A 23978-nucleotide genomic window follows, 5' to 3' on the forward strand; every position below is an offset into this window, starting at 1 on the left:
ATAAAAAAAAAGAGGAAATAAGTTTGATAAATATGCAATTATTGATTCTTGGACATATGATCGTTTTGTTGAAGCCAGACAGAATTATCAACAAGTAACTACTAGAAATTTGCAGCAGTGGGCTCTATCTGCTGCTGGACAGTTTGGAAATTTTGAATTTAAAGCTTCTGAAGGATGGGTGAAGAAATTTAAAAGCACTTATAACATACATCAACAAAAATAACAAAATTTGTTTCGCAAAAAGAAACAGCAACTTTAGAACAAGTTTTAGATTCTGCAGTAACCTTTTGGAAGCAGGCATTACAATTAATACCTAAATTTAACAGAAATTTCATCATTAATACTGACCAGACAGGTATGTTGATATAACAAAATTATGCTCAATTTTAATTGTACACTTATCCATTTTATATAACTCATGCTATTATTGTTTTTAGGGAGCCAGTACCAATCTACTTTTAATAGGACTCTCACAGAAAAAGGTAGCAAAACTGTATTTGTTAAACGACATGATATGAATAAAGTGACACATTCATATATGGCACAATATGCACTCACCTTATCTGAAAACTATTGCCTCAGGTATTTGTATGTCTTCAAGAATCAACCAGTAAATTTGGTCCAAGAGTGCAGAAAACGGTGGAAGAATACAAACGAAAATATAAAAATGTTATAACAACGTCATCAAAGTCCGGAAAGCTTACGACAGAATTATATATTGAATTCCTTCAAAACTGTTTAAAACCTTACGTGGGGAAAAAACAGCTTCTTCTACTTATCGACTCTTGGGAAGAACAAACAAAACCCGAATTATATGATGAAATCTTCCAGGATGACAATGAATTACCTACTTGTACGATTAAAGTGATTCCTCCAAAGTGTACACCTCTTGTTCAACCTTGTGATGTCTATTTTTATAGACAAGTAAAAAATCTAATAAAAAATTTTCAAAATTCTGCTTATTTAATCAAACAAAATCGAGAAATAAATTCTCGAGAAGACTGTATTAAAATACAATCAATAGTTCATCATCAATTGTAATCGCCAACTTTTGATAAAATGATTAGATATGCTTGGTACACTTCTAAACTTGCTGAAAAGCAGAGAGATATTCATGAATGTGAATGAAGTTTGTTTTCCAAAAGTTGATCTTTGAAGTTTGATCTTCTGAAAGAACATTGCTCTTGTAAGCATTGATAATTTATTTGTTGTGCTAGATGCCAAAAAATGTATTGTTTTCCATGTTACTATGATAATTATCATTCAGGTTTTTGTATGTAATAAAAAATATAATAGAAGTGAACTTCTATTATATTGGTAGAACTTTAGTAGGAAAGTATAATACTGTAATGTCATAAATACATTTACGTTCTTCTACAAATTCTTCTTTTTACTGCTAGCAGTAAAAAGAAGAATTTATGTTAACGCTGAACTCAGTGCTATTTATCAGAAGTATATACAATTTTGGCGTGAGTTTACTTTTATATTTTTTCTACATAAATACATTGTTAAAAACCTGAATACAAACTGTAATTTTTTATATGATAAGCTAACTTTTCATCTTCATCATTTACATTTACAGCGCTGTAAATGGCAACATTACATTTTCTCCAAGTGGATAAAATTACTGTAATTTTAATAAATCCAAAGCAGTATATAATCATACAGGTATATATCTCACAAAAGACTGCTAGAATAGAAATAAAATATTTACCTTATCTGTACTAATATACATCCCACATCTCCAAGTAGTCATTTAAAATATAAAATTTATTGGCATAATTTACTGGTGGAGATGATATCATCTCAAATATCCTATTTTTTCCTTCATTTTATTTCATTTATTGTAACAGTTCATTACAGATATAATTATAAAATAAATGGAAATGGAAAAAAGAATATTTGAGACAGACTGCATAAATGTCAAAAATACAAATGACAGCTAAAAGCCCAAATTTTTTATTGTTTTGCTTCATTTCTATTTTATTTATCAAATGATAATGAATGCTAAAATAACTTTGAAAAAACTTAAATAGAAAAAATAATTTAATGATATTAAAATTTAGACAGCCTGCAGCTCAATCTGAAACATCTGTTCAACCTGTAGATAAAGAATCAACTGTAGAAAATCCAACAGATCCAGCACCACCAGTACCTCCAAGAAGTAGACATGCATCATCATCCCAGGAAACAACAGAAATATCTTCACAACCTTCAATAGTTGAACAGTTTTTAAAAGGTAAATTTTAAAATTATATTTCAAAATAAACATTTTTATTCTTTTCTGTTTTAGAAATTTTGGTTTCTGTTTTTAAACATGAATTTATTGTTTATCACAGAAAATGCTCAAGAAGAATCTGCTGGAAAAACTTCTGTGTAAGTATTAAAATTGGAAAGTTTTATGATTTTAAATCATTATACGTATAATAATTTACTTTTTGAATATAATTATTTAGCAATGATAATTTTAATTCAATCATATGTTTATATTTAATTAAAAAGTGTAGAAAAATAATTAGTAACATGTTTAAAATTTATTTATTTTTCATTTTTGTTTTTAGAAAAATATTTTGTATATATCAAATGTTAATAAAATAAATCAGCAACCACACACCGATTTGTATATAACAAAAAATGGACTCACTTGAACCTTTGATCGGTGCTTAATATGTTTAATATATTAAAACAAACGTTTTCCTAACCCCTTCTGAGTTCTTCCTCAGCTAAAGCAGCTGGATCGAAGCCGAATATGAAAATTATTTGAACAAAATTGAACTTTGGAAATTTCAAATGTCCAGATTGTATGCGTGGCCGTTCACGTGACGTGTTTAAATATGTTCAAACTTGACCATTAACATCGAGAACCATTAGCATAGACAAGTTAGAAATCCAAAGTAAATGTGCAGATGTGTCAGATGAATTATCTATGACATATGTGCATGCATTCCTGCATCCACTTGCATTAATTCAAGGGATGAGATTGGTCTTTCAATGGCCTGGCAGGCTTTACTGCACACAGAGAGTTAACATTCTACTCTTAATTTATTAAAGAAAAATACGGAAACGCATGTGCATATGTCGTGGATAATTCATCTCGCACGTGCACATTTATTTTGGATTTTTAACTTGTCGTTGCTAACAGTTCTCAATGTTGATGGTCAAGTTTGAACATATTTAAACACATCATGTGAACGGCCATTCATACAATCTGGACATTTGAAATTTTCCAACGTTTAATTTTGTTCAAATAATTTTTGTATTTGACTTCGATTCAGCTGATTTACATGAGGGAGAACCCAGAAAGGATTAGGAAAATGTTTGTTTTACAATATTAAACATATTACACATGGTCAAAGGTTCAAGTGAGACCATTTTTTGTTAAATGTTAATAACTTAATTATACAAAATATGATTGTACTTTAAAATAGTATCTAGTATTAGAATATAAAATTACTAGGATATCAGCTGGAATGGGTAAAAAGTGTGACTCACATTGACCAATTAACTGGGGTGCATATGATCAAAACTTGTGAACATTTTTGTAACCCCTTCTGTTCTCTTCCTCAGGCTTCTTTTTTATTCAAAACAAGCTGGCATTCGAATATAAATCAAATGGTAATAGATTTTGGATACCATTTGCGCATGTGTTCCCCTTAAGATGTTTAAATGAGATCTTATTTAAACATCTTATCTTATCTTATTAAGCTCATTAATTGATTCAGAAAGATTTTCTCCTTATAATATATATACTGTATGTAGGTAAGTAGATAGAGTAAAGATTAATTTTTAATTATTACAGCTATATCCTATATTTGGTAAATTATTAAAATAAAAATGCAATTATCATTTAAATGTATTAGGTTAGTAAATATTTGATATCATTATCATCAATAAAAAAATATTAATATAAACTATAATATATATTTTATGTTTGTAATATTCTTCAATTACAAATTATTGTTTTTAAAATTGTTGCTAATAGAGATTATCATCATACAAATATTTCTTGTAGAAAGTATTGAAATACAACATATATCATCATTGAAAGAGGTTTTTGTTATATGTATTTAATATAATTGGAAAAAGCATTATTATTTTAGAATATTTCTGATATTAATTCTTTTCTATAATGGTTTTATAAATTAAAAACACCAAATTAAAATATTTGAATTTTTTATCTTGGCTGAATTTGAAACAGATATCTTACATATCTTTAATAATTTTATTGTCTTTATTACAATTTTATTACATGTAATTAAAATTTTATATGATTATACATTTATATATCTAATTATAACTAGGCTTACCAGACGTCCCACTTTGTCCCAGTTTGATGATGTAGTCCCTGCGTCCTGACCAGTTTGTCGTTTTGTCCCAGTTATTTAGTAAAGTTTTAAAAGTGCCGATTACACAAGAAGTAAAAATAGTGCAGCCTTGGCTAAAATGGTGATTTGTCAACTAAAATATCTTCTCTGTTACACTCACTGTTGCCAATCTAAATATTTTGTATCTAGATCTAAGTACTATGTTGTCTAGATGATTTCTCCCAAAATTTATAGCATGTGGCCTAATTAATTTAGATGTTTTATTTTTTCATCCAGATATTTTTTCACAGAATATATGAGATCCAGATATTTTAATTTTATTTTTTAGATACTTTGTTTCAATTAGAGTTTGCAACAGTGAAACTTACACCGGCTACATAATTGTTGCGCATGATCTATCTTACTGTTAGTTGAATTCAAAGTGCTAGTTGGCATTTGTGATTAATTTGTACTGAACATTAAATTAATTCAATCTCCAAAATGCCAAAAAACCCTTGTTTACTGATGAATTAAAGGCCCACCAGTGGCCAAGCAGTTCTGTTCCCTGAACATTGGGAGTTCAGTCATACCATACCATTGAATTGAAAAAATGAATTGTAGCATATTAAATGTGCCATCTCTAGGACTTGCTTATGTAAGATCATCTCCCATCTACCTTTTGTGCACTCAGAGATTTCCTATTAAATTTTGTGAACGACGAAAGCTTACATCAGCAAGTCCTAGAGATGGCACATTTAATATGCTACAATTCATTTTTTCAATTTAACGGTACAGTATACGAACAAAGAAGAGGAGTCCCGATGGGGAGCCCCATCTCGGGAGATTTATGTGAAATGGTTGTAAGACGACTAGAATCCAAGATCCTCCCTCGCCACCTCCCAAACATCATTTTATATAGGAGATACGTAGATGATATAATCATTCTATGGAAGACATCTACAGACATCTTAGCCTTTGTAGACTCTATGAATGACAATCCATATGGTTTGACCATTGAAATTGATCAAGCGCACCCTACGGAAATCCATTTCTTAGACATCAGCATTCGAGTTGAAGGATCAACAATTCACACTGAGGTATACCATAAACCAGGAGCAGAATCCATATACATACCAGTGGAGTCGTGTGACCTGCATCGATACAAAATTGCAGCCTATAATGCATTAATTAGAAGAGCGCACACTCACTCATCCACACAGCAAGCTCTGCGTGATGAACTGAGACGTACTCATCACATCGCCTCAAACCACGGGTATCCCAAACTTACCTGTAAATTAATCAACAAGTTCCACCGCTCTCAAGAAGCACTCCAAGTCCACTCACACAACAAAGACCAACCTGAAGAGGAGGAAAGGATTCCAGTCACTTATAACCCATATCTCCAATCACTCTCTGCACAGATAGCTAAAAAGTGACACATTCACATCGCATATAGATGTCCAACCATTTTTTGCAATGAAAAGGACATTCTTAACTGGGATAGACTCCCAGGAGTCTACAACATCCCAATAAAAGTTCACAGATTCGATAGAGAGCTCATTTACATTGGCTCTACGAAGCGCTCCTTGGAGATTAGAACAAAAGAGCACATCGCAGACATACAATATGCCAGGACCACCACAGCTCTGGCCATTTATTCCAGTGATCCTGGGACAGAGTCAAATTTTAACCAGGTGAGAATCATCCTCATCACACCATACACTGAACATCTAAAGTGGTTGAAAGCCTTATATATCTACAAACTCAGCAACACCTGCATCAACCACAAAGAGGAATTAAATCTGTCTGTAGCATGGCAAGCACTAGTGGACAAAGAGCTATAAATTCTTGTTGATCACTACATATATAGTGCGCATGCCTAGTAAAACTTCATTGGGTAACATGTTTTCAAATTTCAAATTAAATTCGTATTTAGTGACATTCAAACGGAAATTTGTCGCTGCCCGAAGAAGAACCGTCGAAGGTTCAAAAATGTTCGTAGAAGTTAATTTTTCATTTTTGATGTTAATTGCACACTGGAACAGGCTTTGAGGTACATAATAGAAATATATGTGTTATTTTTCACAGTTCAGTTTTTTGTTTTTCTGTGCTGTGAGCTTGGAACCTGTTATGTGCCATTAAAAATAGCCAATGTGCCAATCCTCATTAGATTATCCTGTTATGATATATGAAAATTGGAATTTAACTATAGATTTAAATTCAGTTAGTTAAATTCATATCAGGGTTACAGATAATAAACTCCTAAATAATGAGCTTTATCCTTCACGATGCTAAGATTTAAATAAACATATAAAACTTAGATTTCACTAATGGTCTCATAAACTTCAAGCTGTTCATCCAGTATTAATGATAAAGGCCAGTGCTGTAACTAGACAGGTGCAACAGGTGCACCTGCAAAGGGCCCACTTAGAAGGGGGAGTCCAAAATGCATGTATTTGTTTTATTATTTTCCCAAACCTAATTAATTAAGGGGCCTAAATGCAGATTCTTGCATTGGGCACAGGAATGGCTAGCTATGGCACTGATAAAGGCTTTTCCCAAAATATTAACAGGTCATAAGAAAAAAGACAGAAAAAATATGTACTGAAAGAACATATATTATAAGAATTGGAAAATTTGGGTGTAGATTGAATTTTAATTAACATATCTAATATTAAATCAAAAATTTATTTTTCTTTTTTGAAAATTTTTTTAATGAATAAAGTATATTTTTTTATTTAATTCCAGTGATGTAGCAGTTTCTTGTCAAAAGAGTGACAGACACGAGAGACCAAAGTTTAAGAAAGAAGTAATGAAGTAAGATTTAATACACTTGTAATTTTTATTTTTAGACAACAAATCAGCATTTTTAAACTTTATATTACTATAAAGTATTTACAATAACTAGACATGTTTTCAGTTTAAACTTTAAAAAATAAAATTTAGACCTGTCATTAAGTTGATATAAATATCACAATATGATAAACTTTAAATTGCAAAACTGAATAGAAAAGAATTGTTCTTATTAACTATTCTAAATATATTTTGTATAAATTTTAATTGATATATCAGTTTATGATTTCTTTTAAATAAAAATATCCATTTATTTTAGAGTTTCCAAAGCTACCAGTACTCATGAAGATCAAGAACCAATCTCTGTTTACAGGACCCGTCCAAAAGGTGCTGATTCCAGTTTAAGAAAAGGACCATGTCATGATCTCTTATTGTAAGTTTAGATTTTTTTAAAATCAGTTATACCTTTAAAAATATCACATATTATTACTGTAAATTATAAAAAGTACCACCTTTTTTTAACTATCCAGCAAACTATTTAATACTGTAAAAACGTTTCATGTATTTAATACTGTAAAAACGTTTTTGTGTTGCATATGCATATTTTGTTTATATATTTATATTATTTTTGTGTTACTTTGTCATTGTTTGACATTTTTGATACTCCCGCATGCGCTAATTATTGTATTTACGCAGTCACGCTTATTATTTTCATAATTTAATTTCCTTATGTTCTATTTTTAATGTTCTTTTGGTAATTTATGTTTAACTGACGAAGACCATTAAAAATGGTTGAAAACGTTTTTACAGTATTAAATGGTTTGCTGGATAGTTAAAAAAAAAAAGGGTGGTACTTTTTATAATTTATTCTAATTCCAGTGTAATTTATTATATTATTACTGTATAAATAACTTTAAAAATTATTTTGTTTATTGAAATTAATTCTAAAAATATTTGTTAATTATGACTTAAATTATTGTTTGTCATAGTAAGTGAGTAAGCTCAACATTTTAACTATTAAATAGTCGTATTAAAAACATTTATTCTTCACATATTTTTTTACCATATTCAATTATGACTTATTCAGAAATATGATACTTTCAACTATGCAAACTATTTCTTTAGTTTAAAAAATAATTTAGAATGTTTTTAAAGCATTCTGAAATATTCTTTAAACTGAAGTATTAGTACAATTATATGAGCACTAAGGTGGCTTTTCTTTTTTGCTAGACGTATTATACCATCAGTAAAAAGGAGGACAAGCTTTAGAAAAACTTTTTATTTCTTTGAGTATGCATTTCGGACAATTATGTCCCTTTTCAACTCTTGTGTTACAACTATATAGGGAAAATTACATACAGGTTAGCATAATGTATACAAGTTAGCATAAATTTATTGTAATGTTACAAAATTGTAAAAGATCATTAGGAAACTTACATGGATTATGAGAAATGCAGGTTGTGACATTAGATAAAATATGGATGGCAATTATTGATTAACAGGTATAAGCTAAAATAATGATTAAATTGGAAATGATTTACAAAAGGGAAAAACAAACAACATAGATGTAAAAAGTTTTGAACTTACTGCAAACATGACGGTACGATACGTAGTGTTGGAAAAACACCTCAGTATACATGACACAGTGTTGAGTTAAGATTATAAAATTTGGGAAACTGTGATCTTGGTTACAGTAAGAACAATAGAAAAAACCCTTTGGAACAACCAGTATGATGAAGTGAAGGTAGTGCACCATTAAATAAAAGGGACATAAGAAGATTGTTTTAATTTACAGTAGAGTTTTACACAAATGGAATGGTCCACAAATTGTAAGTGGGAGAGTTAACAGGATGCATCAGAAAGGCGTCATCTTGAGGTGGGGGAGATAGTGGGTGGGATGGTCTTAAGGGAAGGCAGGGTCGAAAAAAGGGGTTTTTTGAGGGATTTGGGAAATGTAGAAGAGTGAAGAGTGAAGGGGGAAGTGGAAGTGAGACATACGAGCACCCTGTTAGGTACCATTTGAAAATGATGCACAGAGTTAACGAGAACCTGCTGTACTTTAACACATTATTTAACCACTACCGCCACCCCTTCTCGGCTTCTCTTGGTCAAGTATGGGTACCAAGTTTCATGTAGCTTTTGACTGATATTATTATTCATCACACTGTCTTTGTTTTTAAGTATCTCAAGATGTTCATGCCATCTCCTATTTTGCATATGTAATTCTTTTTTGACAATTTTTACAGTTTCTTTTATGATTTGGCAATCTTTGTTGTTACGATGAACAGCAACAGCTGAGTTACAATTATTATATTTAATTGCAGATATGTGTTCTTTAAATTGGGTCTTCAGATTTCTACCAGTTTCACCTATATAAGATTTGGGAATAGTGCAGTTGCAACTGAGTTTGTAAATTACATTTTTTTGGTCCAATATATTATTATCATTATTATCTGGGTTTATCTTGTAATTCAAACAAGGAAATTTTTCTGGTGCCAAGGTAATACCATAATTGTGTGATATAGATTTGATTCTTTCAAATAAATTTCGTTTGTGTGGAATTTTAAAATATTTTTGACTGGTGGTATTGTTTGTGTTTAAAAGTGTCTTTGATATTGATCCATTTGTTGAGTGTGCTTTTGCTGTAACTGTTCATTAAAAATATTTTTATTACATCTTGTATCTCATCAGTTCTATCAGTTTCGTTAGTGGTGTGTTGTAAGATTTTGTCAATTTACATGTACAAAATGTTTTTGTTGATGTAAGTGGGTATCTCAGAAGTATAATGTATGATACTGTCAACGGTGCATGGTTTTTTGTATTTTTTAAAATTGATTTTGTAATTAAATCAAGTGACAAGGATATCTAGGAAAGGTAACTGGCAGTTAATTTCGGATTCTAAGTCAAATTTTATATTAGTGTCTATTTCATTAACAAGTTCTAGAATCTGGTTAGTGTTTATAATGTTACTATCGTAAACAATGAAACTGTTTTACCCTCATATACCGTGGTATACTAGGTATTAGGGGTTGGGTAAGGCAAATTGGAAAATTAAGAACTTCACACGCATTTTTTTGTTTACAGATGAAAAAAAAAAATTTATTCTGTGTAATTAACAAATCCAGGTTTCCTTAATACCAGAGAGCCTAAGTATCTGGTCAATAATTTACCATACAATCGAAAACGCATATATAGACAAATAATTACAACTGATATATATATATACAACAAACCTCATACTACCCCATCCTTCAATACCCTGTACAATTATGCAAACAGCTCCACGTGTGGTTACAATACCATGGTTGGTTATAAGAAACAAAAACGGTCTTACAATTCTTCTTCTCAGCACTCTTTCTTCTACTAATAACAGATGTTTTTGGCCACTGACCCAATGGGGAAAGATCCTTTCTCTCAGTGAACTTCTGAATTTATACTCCCTGCCATTAGGGTACGTCATCAATACGTGGTACGATCCTCACCCAATCAGCGAGTACATAATATACACCACATTAAAACGTGATGTCCTGGCACAAAACGGAACTTATATTGAATTGAGTATTCAACCTGATACAAAAAAAAAAGAAAAACCAAACACGCAAGATACACATTAATTTACAAGACCATTAGTGCTGTAGCACTACATATCTCCCCCCAATAAAATTACTTTCCATAATGTAGTTTACGGAAGTCGATTTCATGCCTGCGTAGATTATATGGTTTTTCCTGGTGTACATTCTCAGTAGGGCCACTAGTAACTGGTCTAATACTTTCCTTACTACGTGCAATGACACATCTTTTTCTAACCATTCGATTGATTACTTTAATAATGTGAAAAGGACCTTTGTAATTGCATGAAAATGTTTTTTGTTTTCCTCCCTTCCTTCTCACCCACACCCTTTGACTTTGACCTTCAGAAAATTTTATCAGCTCCTTCTTGTTGTTATGATATTCCCTACCCCTTTTGTTATAACTCTGTGCACGATCACTTGCCATTTGTCTTATACTGCGGAGTTTACTGACCAGATAGGACCTACGTTCATCTGTGGCCATATGCTCAGGGATCTGCTCGATGTTCGGGATGCGAGGATCAACCCCGTACAAAAGAAAAGCCGGTGAATCACCAAGGGCCGAGTGGTGAGAATTATTGTAGGAGAAGCATGCCAATGGAATTAGGTCATCCCAGTCAATTGTACCTTCCTCCGCAGATTTAGTTATCATATCAATAAGGGACTTATTTACATGTTCACATAGGCCGTTTGAACAAGGCCTACAAGCAGTAGTCACATTTCTTTTAATACCAAGCCATTTACAACAATCAAAAAAAAGGGAGGATAAAAAGTTGGTCCCTCTATTTGAAATTATCACTTTGGGGTGCTGTACCTACAGATTATTCTATCAAATGTTACATTACTCACGGTCCAAGCAGTTTGGTCTGCCAAGGGATATGCTTCTACAAACCGGGTAAAAATGTTGATTATGACTAAGATATACTGGTTACCCTTACTAGTCTTACTAATAGGACCGATCATATCAACGGGGAATTTTTGAAACGGTGCCTCGGCAACCTCATTTTCTTGAAACTGAGCTTTTTCTCTATGAATGTTGTGCCTCTGGCACTTTTCGCATTCCCGAGCCACCCTTTCAACCCTGCTTTTTAAGCTTCTAATGAAATAATTTCTTTCAATGTTTCTTATTGTCTTTCACACCCTCCAATAACCTGAAAGTTTGTTTTCATGGACTGCTTTTACCACATCATAAGTCAAATCCTCTCCTACACATAACTGATTAATGTAATTACTGCACAATTTCAAAAAAATTTTTTTATACAAGCAGTCATTAATAACCGCATATTCAGGAATGAACTTACAGTAAGACCCTGCTTAACGCGAGGGATGCGTTCCTAGATGACAGAGTGCTAAACGAAACAGCGTTAAACGGGGTCATCTTAACACGTAAATAAGGGGGATACGTGAAACAGAACAGAGAATAAGAAAATTTATCAGTTTTTTTTGTTTTATTTTGTAACATTTATTGTTAAATACTTTTTTATTACATTAATTATAGACTTATTTATTGCTAATATCGAAATTTATTCATAAAACATTCATGAAAATAAAAAAAAAGTTTGAGTAAAGAAGTTATGTTTGTGATGAGGAAGGTTCTTCCTCATTTGACACCTTTTGTTTCTTTGTGAAAAAGTCATCTAATGTCGTTTGCCTTTTCCTGTTTTGTTCAGCGAGCAGTTGTCGATAGCAAGACATCGCATCCATGACACTTCGTCTTGCCTTTGAACTTCTATCAAAATTGAAATCATTTTGTATAAACTGATCTATAATATCCGTTATAGTGGCTAAACTTTTTTTTAGAAAATCTGTTGAAAGTTTCTTTTGTTCCTCATCTTCAGAAATGCTAATTTTGTCATCTTCATGCACCTGTTGTTCTACTAATTCTCTAAGATCATTGTTGGAAAAACTTTCTCCAGTTGTAACTTGCAATAATTCTTCAATATTCTGCTCATTTATATTATCCAACTCTGTTTCATTAGCTAGCTTGATAATTTCGTCAGCATCAACAATGGATTTCCTTGTGTCAACATCCTTGCTTAGCTCTGGCCATAGATTCTTCCATACTCCTTTCAAACATTTCTTGGTCACCTCATTCCAGGAAAGATTGATATTGTCTACAGCATTCATGATATTCTAGTTTTTCCAAAAATCTCCAATGGACTGTTTATCTGCTCCATCTGTTTTATCAATTAGTTGTCAGAATGTCCGCCGCAGATAATAAGCTTTAAAATTTGATATTACACCTTGATTCCAACACTGCGTGTGATCTCGGGGAATTTCAATACTACCGCGTAATACTGAAACAGTGTTAAGCGGGGTCTTACTGTACTTAAATTTCCTTCACCTTCATTTCTTAACAAGTCATGTTTTATAGGGCCAAAAGTACTGTCCTGGTCCTGTGACTGGCTGATTTCCTGTTTGTTTGGGATACTGCTTTCCCTTTGCTCTAAAGTATATGTGCTCACCCCATTAATATTCCAGGACAAAAAATCAGCAACTTTATTGTCGATCTTCCCGTACATGTTGAACCTCAGTATGGTAGTCAGACAACTCTAAAACCCATTGGGTTAAACGACGGCTTCCATTCTGGATATTATTTAAGAATACTAAGGGCTTATGATCCAACAATATGGTAGTCTTTTGGCCTAAAATTAAGTACTTAAAGTGCCTTAGTGCCAACACAATAGCCAGGCACTCCTTTTCAATAGTTGAATAATTAATTTCTGCTCCTTGAAATTTCTTGCTGAAATAAACTATAGGGACTAATCCTTCATCACGTCACTGCTCTAGGACAGCCACTACAGCCCTATTCGAGGTGTCAGTATGTAAAAAAAAGGTTCGTTGAAGTCTGGGTGAGTTAGAATTGGCAGGTGGGTGATCGCTTCCTTTAATCATTCGAAACTCCTTTGGCATTCTGGGCTCCAAAAAAATTTTCTTCTCCCTTTAGTTAGGTTGGTTAATGGTGCTGCAACATCAGAAAAGGAGGGGATGAAATTCCTAAAAAAACCCAAAACTCCCAGGAAACTACGCACACCCTTCACATTATGAGGTGGTTCAATTTTCATGATGGAATCAATGTTGTTAGGGTCAGGACTCATCCCTTTCTCATTTATTATGTGCCCTAAGTACTTTACTTCCTGAGCCATAATCTGACATTTATTTGGGTTTAACTTTAAACCCTCATCCCTCAATACCTGTATTACGCAATCAAGTAATTCCAGATGATCCTCTAACTCCCATGAAAACAACACATTATCCTGAGAGATGAAACAGCTTCTCCCCACAAATTTTGCAAGTACCTTGTTCATTATATATTGAAAAAAATGGCCACTATTTTTTGCACCCTGGGGCATTCTGCAAAGTTGGAATTTTCCCTAGGGGGTGGAGAAAGTGAATACGTGTCTAACACTTGGGTCTAAGGGGATCTGAAAATAGTCTGCCTTTAGATCCAAAACAGAAAAATATCTATTTCCATTCAATTGGGACAAGATATCATCTATTCTTGCCATCGAATAAACTTGGGCCTTAGTGACCTCATTTATCTTACGTAGGTCCAGCGTCACCTGAATTTCCCGTGAGCTTTTAGGGACGATGTGAATGGGGGAATTCCATTCAGTGGAGCTTTCCTCACATATGCCTGCTTCCACGAATTCACCAATCTTCCTTTTCAATGCAGGAAGGTAACTAACAGGAATGCAGTATTGTTTAACCTTAATGGGGCATTCTGTAGTGAGACTCACCGAGTGTACATATTTACTGGTTCCGGAGATATCAGTGATCTCCCTAGCCACAGCATTAGGATACTTATTTAGAATCTCACTCACTTTCCATTTTACTTGGTTCTTTAGATGATCTAGTTTCCAAATTCCCCCATTAGAGAATGTCCCACTACTCATATTTATGCTGATATCCCTTTTACCACTTGGATTACTTGCCCTTACCGCTGAGCAGACTTCTAACAATATCTCAAGAAGTAAAACATTTTCACTTCTCCTTGGGGTGTCGACTTATGTGGACTTGACTGTATGTATGTATTTTATGTATGCTGTATGTTGTTGTTTATGTTGTAAGTTTGTTTTAGTATGTTGTAAGTTTATGTTTTAGTTATTTCAAAACGAAAAAAAAAAGGAAATGTGTTACGAAGCTGGCACTGCCAGAGGGCATGCAAGACAGACGGCCCTGACTAATGTATAAGGGTGGAAATTGCTCGGTCCAGGAAGGACCCCGAATAAAGTATTCAGAGTAAGTGTCTGTATTCCTGTCTCGTGGGGGTTCCAAGTGCGTTACGAAGAGCATATAAACACCAAGTAAACCACTTAAAACAATGTCTCTCTTGAATCTCATAGAAATGAGGAAAAATTTTGAGATAGACAGGTTTCAAGATATAAAAGTTCCTCTACATTAAATAGTAATAAGTTTGATTGGAGTTCAGTATTTTATTAATACAGTAGCAAGTACTGTACATAACATACTTGTATTAGGTATAAATAAAATATTTTTGACATACCTTAACAGAAATAGTTTGTCAGCAGTTTCTGATTCCCGACTCTCTTCAACCAATACAACGCTAGTCAAACTCATAGCCAATCAGAAAAAGGCATTGTTAATTACAACTATGTAATGTATTGAGATGTTTTCAATTTCAGTTTATGCTATAAAAATGTAGTTGCTGAGCTTTGAATTTCTAATTGGCACTTCAGCCCATAATTTGAGATACTTAGGTTTTGAGGAAAAATTATTTGAGATAAACTTGTAAATATATTGAATTTAGGCTGAAAATAAGGAAAAAATAATAATAAATTTCAAGATAAACAGGTTCAATTCTATCACAAATATGTTTATCACAACTGGTCCAACTGTATATAAAGTCAATAATTTTATCATCAGTACTAATTGATACTATTTTACATCTTCAAAATTTTATTTTATTTTTATATTCATAAAAAATGTAATAAAATATCAGCAAAGAATAAAATTAAATAGTTTAAAGTTTACTTTAGATAATTATGATGAAAATAATTATAGAATTTATTTTGATTTATTGCCTAAATAATTTGTATAATTTTTATACTGATTAAAAATGATTAGCTAAATTTCTATTGGGTTGTTTGGAAAGTAATTTCGTTTTTTTTTTGTGGGGAAAAAATTTTCTTATAATATATAAATATTTTATTGAATTACATATTGACCATTTTGGTCAGATATCTGTTGCCATTTTTCTGGTAGTAGCATGATTCCACGTTGATAAGAGTTTTGAAATTTACCTATAAAAACTGATCTAACTGATTTTTGACATCCTCATTTGAAGTAAATGTTTTGTAAAGACCAGAACAGGTAATAATCCAAGGATGCCAGATCTGGCAAATATGGTGAGTGTGGTAGCACGAGTTACCAAATTTGTGTGAGCTCTGGCATCATTGTGTTGAAACACTACACCTTTCCTGTTGATCAATTCTGGCCTTTTCTGTTTGATGGTATCACTCAATTTGTCCATTTGATGGCATTTTTGAATCAACTGTGGGATGGTAATGTCTGGCAGAAGCTCAAAAAAAAATTTCCTTAAAATTTCTCCAAAGAGAGCAACTTTTTCTTTAAGAACATGTGGAACCCAAATATCGAGCTTTGAAATGAAATTAAGTCGTTTCAAGTGATCATAAACGGTTCAATTTGACAAATTTAATCTGTTAGCAATTTCTTGTGTTGTTATTTGGCAATTTGCTGTAATCAATACCTTTATTTTGTCTTCATTAGCCTCAACTGGCCTTCCAGAATGTGGTGCATCTTCAATATCGAAATTGCTAAAACAAAATTTTGTGAACCAGTTTTGGCATCGTCATTCTGTCAACACATCTCCATACGTGTGTGAGATATGCAGAGGGTCAGGGGTTAATCCTCGCTGACCACTTACACTGCACGGGTTGGCAAAACCCGATCTCTTTGTCGTTTCGGATGGCTAGGAGGGCAAAAAGTGAGTGGTGAGGTCGTCGGTAAGTCGACAGGCGGCTTGAATTGACAGGAGACAGGTTAACAAATAAAACCTTTATTGGCTAACTAGAATAACATACAAGGCGATTACAACTATTCTACGATACTATGCGATTAAATGCGGTTATATGCAAGTAGATATAAAGCTCTACAAGTTCTAAACAAACAGGAGGCTATGAGCTAAGCCTATTGCCGTTGAGGGAGAGAGAGTTTACAAAGGTCCTAACAAAATACCTCTTGGTGTGAGATTGGACGATATAATTTGATGTATGGCAGTCGCCGAAGATGTGGAAGAGTTGCTGTAGGTCTTCTCCGACGGGACTTTGTTCCTGGGCACGGAGACGGACACAAGTACAATAATAATTTCCTATGCGAGTGCCCTAAGTTTCCGGTGGCGTGAGCTTTTATAGTGTTAGTGTGGGAAGCTGTCGGTTGTTGACGATGACTTGCGAATTCTTGACAGCTAAGTGTCAACTTTTCCACCTAACTGTTGATAGTTACTGGAGACCTCTGCTCCGTTTCTCCGCGAGGAGTTTTTTCTATCGGTGATTGTTTACAAAATTCTTGAACAAAAAAATGAAAGTTTTCTTTCATTTACACAAATTTTCCCGCTAAAATCTGCGGTCTCACACGTGTCTCACAATTTTTTTCTTGTTTGAACAGCATTTTTATGTTTTTGATGATAAAAAAGCAAAATATGCCCAAAATGCTGCTTTTGATTTTCCATATTTGATGGGACACCAAAAAACAATTGCACAGAACCAAACAAAATTTTTTGCAAATATGCCTTGAGATGTCAGCTGTTAAAATATATAATAACAATATGGTTTAAAATGAAATTGGCAGGTAAAAATCTAATTTCTCCGGCGGTAAAAAAATGAAATTACTTTCCAAATAAACCAATATAATAAACATTTCATATATGTTTTATCTTTCTGTAACTGGGAAAAATTTTCTTTGTATAAGGAATAAATTTGAATTGAACTGAAATGAATGTTTTTTTATTGACTATGATAAATAATTTTGAAAAATAATACAAGAATTGTATCAAAAATAATGACCAACATCATGTTAAAAATAAATCATTGGCAATAGATGAATGCATAATATATGTCTGGTATTGACGGCAGTTATTTTACTCTGCGATACGAAATCACATCACTTGTATCAGCCTTGTCATAACAATGCAGTATGAAAAAATAAAATCATCGTATTGTTTTGACAGTATGCTGTGATTGAATTTTTTGTTGAGGACAAAATTCCATTGATTGATATTGTAAATGTGGTTGGCAATGTAAGCATTTATGTGAATTTTTCTATACACTTCTCTATATTTTGATGTTTGATGTTTATCAAAGATCAGAATGTATGTAGAGAAATTTATATGAATGTTTACATTATAAGACAATTAGACGACAGGTTAAATAAAAGTGGTAAAACAGACATCACAGATAAGTGTCTTAACCTTTTAGCAGTGGGAGAGTCAGTATGGTTCTATCCCTTAGTAGTGGAGAATATACCTGGAAAATTTTTGAAGTATTTTTTCACGCAATTTTTCTCATTTCCTTTCAGAAAAGTATTTGTAAACAGTTATGTCTAGTAAAGAAAAGTCTTTTTTTATTGTTACTTAATTCATTTTTATGTGAATTTTTTTCGCGGTAGTTTTTGGCTAGTTTTTGAGCAACACCCCCAAAAGAATTTAGTGGATATATACGTCCCTCACCATTGCCACACGATCACCCTCGACACATATATACGTTCCTCACTGCCGAGTGGTTAATGATTGCTTACGAACTGTTTATAACAAAATCAACAAAGAAAGACTCGATGCTCTCATAAGGAAGAGGAACAAATTGCAAATCAAAGAAAAATATAACACATTTTGGAATCTATCAGTTTGCATTGAAAAAGATGATTTTGGGATATCATAAAATTTGGGCCCATTGGGTTCCTTGATTACTGTTGCACAATCAGAAGTGTGATCTGCATTCAGTCTAGATCTGACTCTTTAAAATTTTTATCTGTTCTATTTTATAAAGGAGTTGATACTAGGCTAACGTTGCAAAACTATGAAACAGTCACGCAAGATTTTTTCATTGTGACTGAACAGATTTTTTAATAGAAGGGAATTTGCAAATTTCCATGACAATGGCCAACTTTTTGTGATCGGGATATAAATTTTTTAAAAATTAAAGATACATTAATTGCACTGATATGAGATATTTTCTTTTCAGTGATATTATGTAGAAGTAAAATTAATGTGGCTAAAACTTTCAGTATAAACAAAATTTATTAAATTTAATATTTTAATTTTAAAAATATATCTATATATATTTTTATATTTTAGGAAAGAATATATGCCGTGGATTGGTCCCGATCCAAAAAATTACAAAGGTCCCAATCCATCTTTATGCCATGGGCCAGACCCTAACAATCTTGGTAGCCAAAATAAAACTCGAGCCAAGGGACCTCAACCAAATTTAAGAAGAGGACCTTTGGCTAGTATAACCTCCTATGTTGATTCAAATGATACCATAGAATGTAATCTGGACCTAAAGAATTCAAGATCCAGTTGAAAAGTTTCCTGCCAATAAAATTATATGGTAAGTAATTTAAGATAATTATTCATTATTTTCATTTAATTTTGACTTTTAATATTAAAATTTTCATTTTAACAAATAAATTATTTCGGATGATTATTATTTTAAAAATGAAATATGTAATTTTTATAATTAAGTGAATAATCACTTAATTTTTTTCTTATTGATAATTATGTAAATTTTAATCCATTTAAAATATGTCAAATCATAAATTTTTAATTTTTTTCAACTAAAGCCTAAAAATTTAAATTATAATAATATTTGATACAGTAGAACTTTGTTCATTCAGCCTGGAATGTGTGGTAATCTGGCACTATCTGGTAATTAGTTTATTATCAAACAATTTCAGATTATAATCTGGCTTGCTAGTATTCTGCAAAGTGGAATTTATTTTGGACACATGATGTGCTAAAGAAATGTAGTACACAAATGTATGCATATGAATCATTATGATGATTTTGTGCAACAACATGTTCATTAATATTTTTGCATGTTTTTCAGTCAATCTTAATTTAGTATAGTCATGCACTGTATCATCTTTAGACTGATTGCTGTTTGCTTGCAATGCATACTCTTTAATGTGCATTGTTAAAGAATGTATAGTGATGTCTGCAACATTCAGATCACATATAAGTTGTTGAATTTTGTGAAAATACAAAAAGTCCAATAATCTAGCACCATTGTGATTCTTACCACAACGGTGCTATTTAGTCATCTAGTAATTCCATTATAATTGGATGATTATTTGCTTTTCTCGGCGACGATCCAAATAAAGATAAATTAAAAGAGTAATTATAATTTCTGTAAACTTACTATTCAAGATAATATATATTTAATTACATTATTATATAATTTGTATCTTAATCCCTATGTAAGAAAAAAAATCTCCTTAATATAATAAAAGTTAATAAAATTGAAAAAAAAATTAAATTGAAATTAAAAATAACATACAGTAGATATTAATTTTTAAAGGTATTCTTTGCAATCAACATACGAAAATTAACTATTTAAATGTGATGTACAAAATATACAGTAAAACAATGTATGTTACGGAAAGTCTGGAATGTGAGAATTTTCACATACTGGAACACTGGTTGGGATACATTCAGTATCACGATCAGTATATGATATGAGGGAAAAACAGCATCAGTACAAAAGGAAAATAAAAAATTATTTTGCAAATCTTATAAATAGTCTTCACATTTACATTATTAAATTTCTTTTATTTGAATTTGAAAATTGTGTAATTATAATGTAATCTGAAACTAGGTTTTTGCCATAGACAAAATTAATTTTTTAAATCAATTTAGTTTTCTTGCAGTTTGAAAAATGTAATTATTATAAATAAGTTAAATTTAATATCTTTACAGGAATCAAAGATATCAGTAAAGTGAAATTGGTGATGTCAGTGCTATATTGTATTATCTCATCAGTTTTACAATAACAATTAACATTGTATAAACATGCATATATTCATGTGTGTAATTCATACTACTGTATATTTACTGTCCATAATATCTAGTCTTTTACTAAAGAATCTTATGATATTTTTTCCATAATTATCCTAGAATATATAATATATATAAAAAGTTATATATAATATACATATAATATAATATAAGCATAATATGCATATTCATCTCTCATAATAATTTTAAACGTTTCATAATTTTATTATTAGTTGGTATCAAATTGTCTAATTTATTTACAGTTTATAACATTTTAAAATTATAATTGTTTTAAGAAGTTGAAAGCATTTAAGAATAAAATGTACTTTATTTAATATTTTTATTATTTTAAAATTTACATTGTTTTTTCAGTTTATTGAAATTTATTACATGTTTAAATAAAATGAAAAATATAGAATTAAATGTTATCAAGTTTGAAAACTTAACCACAAATTAGAAAACATGATATTAGATTTCAGTGCATTTGTTCAGGATGTACTGTACATAGCTTTAATTTCAATTCTGTTTTTAAATAAATAATTTTACTATAACTCTTTTAATCATATAAATATGAGCTGCTACGTGTAGGCTAGATTACATTGACATAATGATAATGATTATCATCATCATCAGTTTTTAGTGGATATGACAAAGTGAATTAAACTATAGACATTTTATCTGTTTATAAAATGCAAATGATTCTGACAATTTCATTTTATATGTTTAATTTAATATTATCTAATTAAAAATTGAAAATTATTTTGTGGCATTGTATATTTTGCATCATATTTTGTGTCTATATATTTCTGTTGGAAGTTGAAAAAAAGGATATTATTGTTTTTAACTTTTTTTAAAATTCATTAAATATATTTTCTGATTATAATCTATCTTGGTGTTCTAATGCACTCAAATTTTTATAGCAAACTATAATAAATACATAAAATATATTCCATAAATGCAAAAAATATATTCATAAGATTATAATGATAAAGTTTCTGATACTATTACAATAAACTTAAGATCTACACTATATTTCATTTTATAAATTTCAGATCTACTATATTTCATTTTATAACAATTAATAATAATCATATGAAGTAAGAATTTTTCAAATGGCAAAAGCCTTTATCTTCAAGAATTATTTAGTAAATTATAAAGAATTACATTTTTAAAATGCTTTTTTCATGAAGCCGAAAGCTAGTAATTTGTACTGTTGAGTTTTTTAACTAATTATTTTTTGTTTAGTTTTAATAAGTAGCTGTGTAAATCGTTATTATTAAATTTGAACAATGAGTTGTTCAAATTTAATAATACTGATTTACACAGCTACTTATTTCACAAATTTTATAATTATTATTCATTAAAATAAGTTAAAATTCAATTATAAAACAAATTGCACCCAAAATCTTTGTTATGTATTAGCGTGTCATTTCAAAAAATCAAGGCTCGATCATAAATACATTTGATTATGGATGGATGTCGATATTTGATTGAATGATAGCATTTGATATTCTATCTGCTAAATGCTTTTAGTGTGTTGTTAAATAATATGAGTTCAGTTTATATCCAAACTTAAACACTTATTTTCTTTATTTGAATAAAAATTTATATACTAGTTTATACATTTTGAGTGTTTGAATAATTTATTAACAAACATTTATTTATTATATGAATCAGTTATAAAATTTATAGTATTTCTATGATGTTAATAAGTATTAGACATTAATATGTAACTGTATGAAAAGTATAGAAATCAATACATTATATTTGGAATTCAAATCAAATTAACTGCTACACATTTCAAGAATTTTACTTTGTTTTATAAAAAAGTTAAAAAATCAATTTTTTGAAATGCCAACATTTGATATTTCTAATATTTTGATTATTGGTATTACAGCATAAAATAATTGTCATGCTATTATTTAATTATTACATTAATTTACAAAATTAATTGATATGAAATAATAGATGATTTCAAATAAAGTACATTTTATTGTTATTTAATATTAATTGATTTGATAGTTATAAATATTTTTTTAAACTAATAATTATATAATGGATGAATATTTTAAAATCATTATGATACAAATATTTAATAATAATAAAACTAATTACCAAAATAAAGAAAATACAGAAGAGAAGTTTCAATTCTAGAGTTAAATAAATCTTAAATTAATCAGATTGAATATAATTGCATAATTTTACATTAATATTAAAAAGACATTTAATTTTTTATAAAATATTAATAATTTAAACTTTAAAGATTTTTCACAAGTCAAGAAATTGTCTGACATATTTTAATTATTAATAATTAATCAATTGTTGCTGCATAAAATATGATGCCTTATTCTTTGAAGTCTCTCTAATATAAACATTTAATCAAATATTTTTATTAATTTAAATGACAATAATAATAAATTTACTTGCCTCAAATGGAAGGCTATCATCTGTTTGTCTTCCACTATTTTCTTAATTAATCAGTTGTTAACTTTGTCTTCCTTTTCATATCCATCTGTCACTAGTAATATTGCTATTGGCAATTTATTCTTGAATTTTCCTCATATTGAGTCTCTTGAAAATACATCTATAATGTAAATATCATTCAAGTTCAGCCTAATTATTGCTCATTTTATTCTCATCTATGAATATTAATGATAAATCTTTGGGTCCTTGATGGCAAGTTAACATATCTTTAATTTTTAAATAATTAACCATATTAAGCCAAGATAATATCAGTACAAATAACCTCACTCATTTCTCAAAATGTGTAGAAATTTTTAAATTTATGAATAATTAAATTGACTAATTACTTTGAGTTAAGTTGGAATGATTTAGAAAACAATTTTCAAATAATAGAAATTACTACAAAAAAAAAACTGATATAACTTTGTTATATATCCATAATATGTTTTAAAATACTGTATTTATTCTAATAAACAATGCATCTAATGCTAATTGCCCTGTAATAAACAACTCGAGTGAAAGATGAAAAAGTTAGACAGGACACTTTAATAGTAAGTATACTTTCTATTGGAGGAAGATAAGGCTTATTTTAAACCAAAAAATTGAAAATTTTATTTAGTGTTACCACTTTAATATGTGTTGAGTGTTACGTTGTTGCTTGAATAATAATAAAGTGAAAGAAGTTGCTGGATTTATTCCATTAATAATTGCCATCAAATAATAGTTGTGCCCAATTCTTAATGAATAGAAATAATAGTCACCCTCAAATAATAAGCATTCCCCCAGCATAGTTGCAACCTGAAAAAAAAAGTTAGA

At 30.4% G+C, this 23978-nt stretch overlaps 1 protein-coding gene across 6 annotated transcripts in view; it reads left to right on the plus strand.

Moving 5' to 3' along the window:
• Nucleotides 1–21163, plus strand: part of LOC136975966 (uncharacterized) — a 65856-nt gene extending 44693 nt beyond the window's left edge. For 4 of the 6 annotated variants that reach the window (XM_067271147.1, XM_067271149.1, XM_067271151.1 and 1 more), the window contains 6 exons: nt 2067–2239; nt 2340–2376; nt 7053–7121; nt 7417–7530; nt 18999–19254; nt 20622–21161. In XM_067271147.1, the coding sequence (XP_067127248.1) occupies nt 2067–2239; nt 2340–2376; nt 7053–7121; nt 7417–7530; nt 18999–19227 (622 nt within the window). In that variant the 3' untranslated portion in view covers nt 19228–19254; nt 20622–21161. Of the gene's footprint in view, nt 1–2066; nt 2240–2339; nt 2377–7052; nt 7122–7416; nt 7531–18998; nt 19255–20621 lie in introns of all 6 variants that reach the window. The other 2 variants (XM_067271148.1, XM_067271153.1) reach the window with 2 other exon arrangements.
• Nucleotides 21164–23978: the final 2815 nt, after the last annotated feature.

This window comes from Centruroides vittatus, unplaced genomic scaffold (genome assembly GCF_030686945.1).
Source record: "Centruroides vittatus isolate TY-2023 unplaced genomic scaffold, ASM3068694v2 contig_392, whole genome shotgun sequence".
In the NCBI taxonomy this organism is placed as follows: Eukaryota; Metazoa; Arthropoda; class Arachnida; order Scorpiones; family Buthidae; genus Centruroides; species Centruroides vittatus.